At 61.4% G+C, this 4,492-nt stretch overlaps 1 protein-coding gene across 1 annotated transcript; it reads left to right on the plus strand.

Annotated features, from left to right (window-relative positions):
• Positions 1-162: 162 nt before the first annotated feature.
• Positions 163-4,346, plus strand: LOC113981092 (E3 ubiquitin-protein ligase HUWE1-like; the record flags this gene model as incomplete). Its single annotated transcript, XM_027708329.1, has 13 exons — positions 163-280; positions 377-424; positions 1,123-1,191; positions 1,284-1,383; positions 1,464-1,564; positions 2,198-2,348; positions 2,425-2,552; positions 2,638-2,778; positions 3,399-3,510; positions 3,601-3,696; positions 3,774-3,875; positions 3,975-4,055; positions 4,173-4,346. Coding segments are annotated over 13 exons (1,421 nt in total), but the record flags the coding sequence as incomplete, so codon positions are not given.
• Positions 4,347-4,492: the final 146 nt, after the last annotated feature.

The following is a 4,492-nucleotide window of genomic DNA, read 5'->3' on the forward strand; positions in this document are numbered from 1 at the left end:
GGACCCCCAGAACTCTCCTGGCCCCTCTTGTCCCATCCCAGGGTCCCCAACCCCACTTTGCCACCCCTGTCACACTCTGGGGTCCCCCAGTCTCCCACCCCCCCATGTCCCAGTGTCCCCAAACTGACCCTGTGACCCCCCTCCACGTCCCCCCGGGGGAAGGACCCGCCCTGACCCCCCCAAACCCGCTGTGCCCCCCCAGAAATACCCCCCCAGTGCCACCACCCTGCACTTCGAGTTCTACGCCGAGCCGGGGGTCGAGGTCAAGGTGGACAAGAGGGTGAGTGAGGGGGACATTTGGGGGGACATTTGGGGGGGCAATGGGGGGGTCCCCAAAGCACCGGGGCCCCCCCCCTGACCCCCCTGCCCCCCCCAGGCCACCAGCACCACCCTGCACTACATCCACATCGAGCAGCTGGACAAGGTGAGTCTGGGGGGGCTCAATTTGGGGAGGGGGCTGTGCTTGGATTGGGACCCCCAAATCCTGCCTCCGTTTTTTGTTCCTCTGCTCCCTCTTTTTGCCTTTTTCACCCCAATTTGGTTTTTTTTCACCATGTTTTTATTGTCTTGACTGTACTTTTCTCTCTTCACCCTGATTGTGTTCTTTGCCCTGATTTTTCATGTTCTATGTACGTTTTTCTTTTTTCACCATAATTTTTTCCTTTTTCGCTGCTTTTCGTCTCTGTGATTGTTTTTTTATCCTTGTTTCTTTCTCACTGTTTTTTAATTTTTCATTTTTTTGGTGCTTATTTCTTGTTTTTGCTTTCATATCTTTGTTTTTTTATCTTTGTCCCTGTTTTTTTTCCCTTAATTTTTTGCTTCTCTAATTTTTTCATCATTTTTCATCTTTTCATCATTTTTCATCATTTTTTTTCTCCTCTGTTTTTTCCCTTTTGATTCTTATTCCCTTTTTTCACTCTTTTTTTCTCTCCCTAATTTTTGCTTTTTTATGCCTTTTTCTCGTTTATATTTTTTGCTTTTCTTCTTCTCCTTTTTTTCTCCTTCCCCCATTTTTATCTATTTCCCCGATTTTTCTTCCGTTTTCACTCCCACTTTTTGTTTTCTCACCTCCATTTTTTCCCTTTTCACCCCCTCCCCGATTTTTCTCTCCCCCCTCCCCAGATTTCCGAGAGCCCCTCGGAGATCATGGAGTCGCTCACCAAGATGTACAACATCCCCAAGGACAAACAGGTGTGAACCCAGGGGGGTCTCGGGCTCACCCAGGGCTGGGGGGGGTCTCCCCCAGGACCCCCCCCGGCCCCCCCTGACCTTGTGCCCCCCAGATGCTGCTGTTCACCCACATCCGCCTGGCCCACGGCTTCTCCACGCACAGGAAGCGGCTGCAGGCGGTGCAGGCCCGGCTCCACGCCATCTCCATCCTGGGTGGGCTTCTTTGGGGGGCTGCTGGGGGTGTGGGGGGGCTCCTGGGGGGCTGGTTGTGACCCCCCCCCTTCCCCTCGCAGTGTATTCCAACGCCCTGCAGGAATCGGCCAACAGCATCCTGTACAACGGGCTCATCGAGGAGCTGGTGGATGTGCTGCAGATCCCCGACAAACAGCTCATGGTGAGACCCCTGAGACCCCCCTGGGACCCCCAAACACCCCCTAAACCCCCCCTCCTGCAGATCCCGGACAAACAGCTCATAGTGAGACCCCGGAGACCCTCAAACACCCCCCAACCCCCCACCCACATCCTGCAGATCCCGGACAAACAGCTCATGGTGAGACCCCTGAGACCCCCCTGGAACCCCTAAACAGCCCCCAAACCCCCCCTCCTGCAGATCCCAGACAAACAGCTCATGGTGAGACCCCCTGGGACCCCCAAACACCCCCCAACCCCCCCAGACCACTGTGCAGATCCCGGATAAACAGTTTATGGTGAGACCCCCTGGAACCTCCCTGGCACCCCCAAACAGCCCCTAACCCCCCACCCAGACCACTCTGCAGATCCCGGACAAACAGCTCATGGTGAGACCCCCTGGGACCCCCAAACACCCCACAACATCCCCCCCACACACCCTGCAGATCCCAGACAAACAGCTCATAGTGAGACCCCAAAAACTCCCCTGAGACCCCCAAACAGCCTCTGACCCCACCCACATCCTGAAGATCCCCGACAAACAGCTCATGGTGAGACCCCAAAAACCCCCCCGAGCCCCCCCCCAACCCCCCCCCCCCCCCCCCTCCCCCCCCCCCAGGACATCAAGGCCGCGTCCCTGCGGACCCTCACGTCCATCGTGCACCTGGAGAGGACCCCCAAGCTGAGCAGCATCATCGACTGCACCGGCACCGCCTCCTACCACGGCTTCCTGCCCGTGCTGGTCCGCAACTGCATCCAGGCCATGATCGGTGGGTCTGGGGGCTTTGGGGGGGCCCTGAGGGGGGGGGGCTGACCCGCCCTGACCCCCTCCCCTGCGCCCCCCAGACCCCTCCATGGAGCCCTACCCCCACCAGTTCGCCACGGCCCTCTTCTCCTTCCTCTACCACCTGGCCAGTTACGACGCGGGCGGGGAGGCGCTGGTGTCGTGCGGGATGATGGAGGCGCTGCTCAAGGTGGGCTCTGCTCCCTTCTGGGGGGCTTTGACCCCCTTTAAGGACCCCCCCTGAGTCTGTTTTTGTCTCTCCCCTCCCCTCGAAGGTGATTAAGTTCCTGGGGGACGAGCAGGACCAGATCACGTTTGTGACGCGGGCGGTGCGGGTGGTGGATCTCATCACCAACCTGGACATGGCGGCCTTCCAGGCCCACAGCGGCCTCTCCATCTTCATCTACCGCCTCGAGGTGGGGCCTGGGGACCCCCAGCACGGCTCTGGGGTCCCTTGGGGGGGTGTTGGGGTCACCCTGCCCCGGCTTTGGGGACACCCGGGGGGGGTTGGAGTCACGCTGGCCCAGCTTTGGGGACCCCTGAGGTGGTTCTGGGTCCCCTGGGGTTGTTCTGGGGTCCTCTGGGGGTTTTTTGGGGGTGCCTTCAGGGTGTTTTGGGTCCCCCATGGTTGTTCTGGGGTCCTCTGGGGGTTTTTTGGGGGTGCCTTCAAGGTGTTTTGGGTCCCCTGGGGTTGTTCTGGGGTCCTCTGGGGGTTTTTTGGGGGTGCCTTCGGGGTGTTTTGGGTCCCCCATGGTTGTTCTGGGGTCCTCTGGGGGTTTTTTGGGGGTGCCTTCAGGGTGTTTTGGGTCCCCCATGGTTGTTCTGAGGTCCCACTTGGGTCTTTCTGAGTTCCTCTGGTGATTTTGGGTCCCCCCCCAGGATCTTTCTGGGGTGGGTTTGCCTGGGTCGTTCTACATTTCCCTGGGGTTATTTTGGGGATCCTCCTGGGGTTGCTCTGTGTCCCTCTGGGGTTATTTTGGGGGTCCCCCCGGGTGTTTTTGGGGGGCATTCTGGATCCCTGAGTGTCCCCCCCCAGCACGAGGTCGATCTGTGCCGCCGGGAGTGTCCCTTTGTCATCAAGCCCAAGGTGCAGAGACCCCCGGCCGCGGCAGCCCCCGAGGGCGAGGACATGGAGACGGACATGGAGGGTGAGCGGGGGGGTCTGTGTCCCCCCCCCGGTGTCCCCTGGGACCCCTCGGTGTCCCCCCAGCCCTCCCATTGTCCCTGTACCCCCGCAGTGACCGACGTGGCCATGGAGAGCAGCCCCTCGGCCCCCCCGGCCGTGCCCAGCACCAGCTCCGGCCCCGGCAGTGCCACCCCCTCCCCCCGCGGCGGTAGGTGACCCCCGGGGGGCTGTGGGGGGATGTGTGGGGGGGGCTGTGGGGGTCTCACCCCGCCCTGTGCCCCCCAGGAGTGCAGTGCATCCCCCAGCGCGCCGCCCTGCTCAAATCCATGCTCAACTTCCTCAAGAAAGCCATCCAGGACCCCGCCTTCTCCGACGGCATCCGCCACGGTGGGTGGTCCCTGAGACCCCCCCCCCAGAGCCTTGGGGGGCAGCGGAGGGGGTGGCACGGCCCCCCCTGACCCCCTGTTTTGGGTGCTCCCCCCTCAGTGATGGACGGGTCGCTGCCCACGTCGCTCAAGCACATCATCAGCAACGCCGAGTACTACGGCCCCTCGCTGTTCCTGCTGGGTGAGCGGCGCCCCGGGCCCCCAGGGGGGGTGGGCAGGGGTTGGGGGCTCCCCCCCCCGGCCCCCCCAGGCCCTCCCACCCCCCCTCAGTGCCCCCCTGTGTCTCCTCCCGCCGCAGCGACCGAGGTGGTGACGGTGTTCGTGTTCCAGGAGCCCTCCCTGCTCTCGTCGCTGCAGGACAACGGCCTGACCGACGTCATGCTGCACGCCCTGCTCATCAAGGACGTGAGTGGCACTGGCACTTCATGTGTCCCCTCACCTGTGCCCTTCACCTGCCTCCTCAGCTGCCCTTGTACCCATTCTCTGAGTGGCACTATCCCTTCATGTGTCCCCTCACCTGTACCCTTCATGTGTCACCTCACCTGTACCCTTCACCTGCCTCCTCACCTGCCCTTGTACCCATTCCCTCAGTGAGTGACACTGTCCCTTCACGTCACC

The sequence above is a fragment of the Neopelma chrysocephalum genome, unplaced genomic scaffold (genome assembly GCF_003984885.1).
Source record: "Neopelma chrysocephalum unplaced genomic scaffold, ASM398488v2 Primary Assembly neopelma1_96066, whole genome shotgun sequence".
Classification (NCBI taxonomy): domain Eukaryota; kingdom Metazoa; phylum Chordata; class Aves; order Passeriformes; family Pipridae; genus Neopelma; species Neopelma chrysocephalum.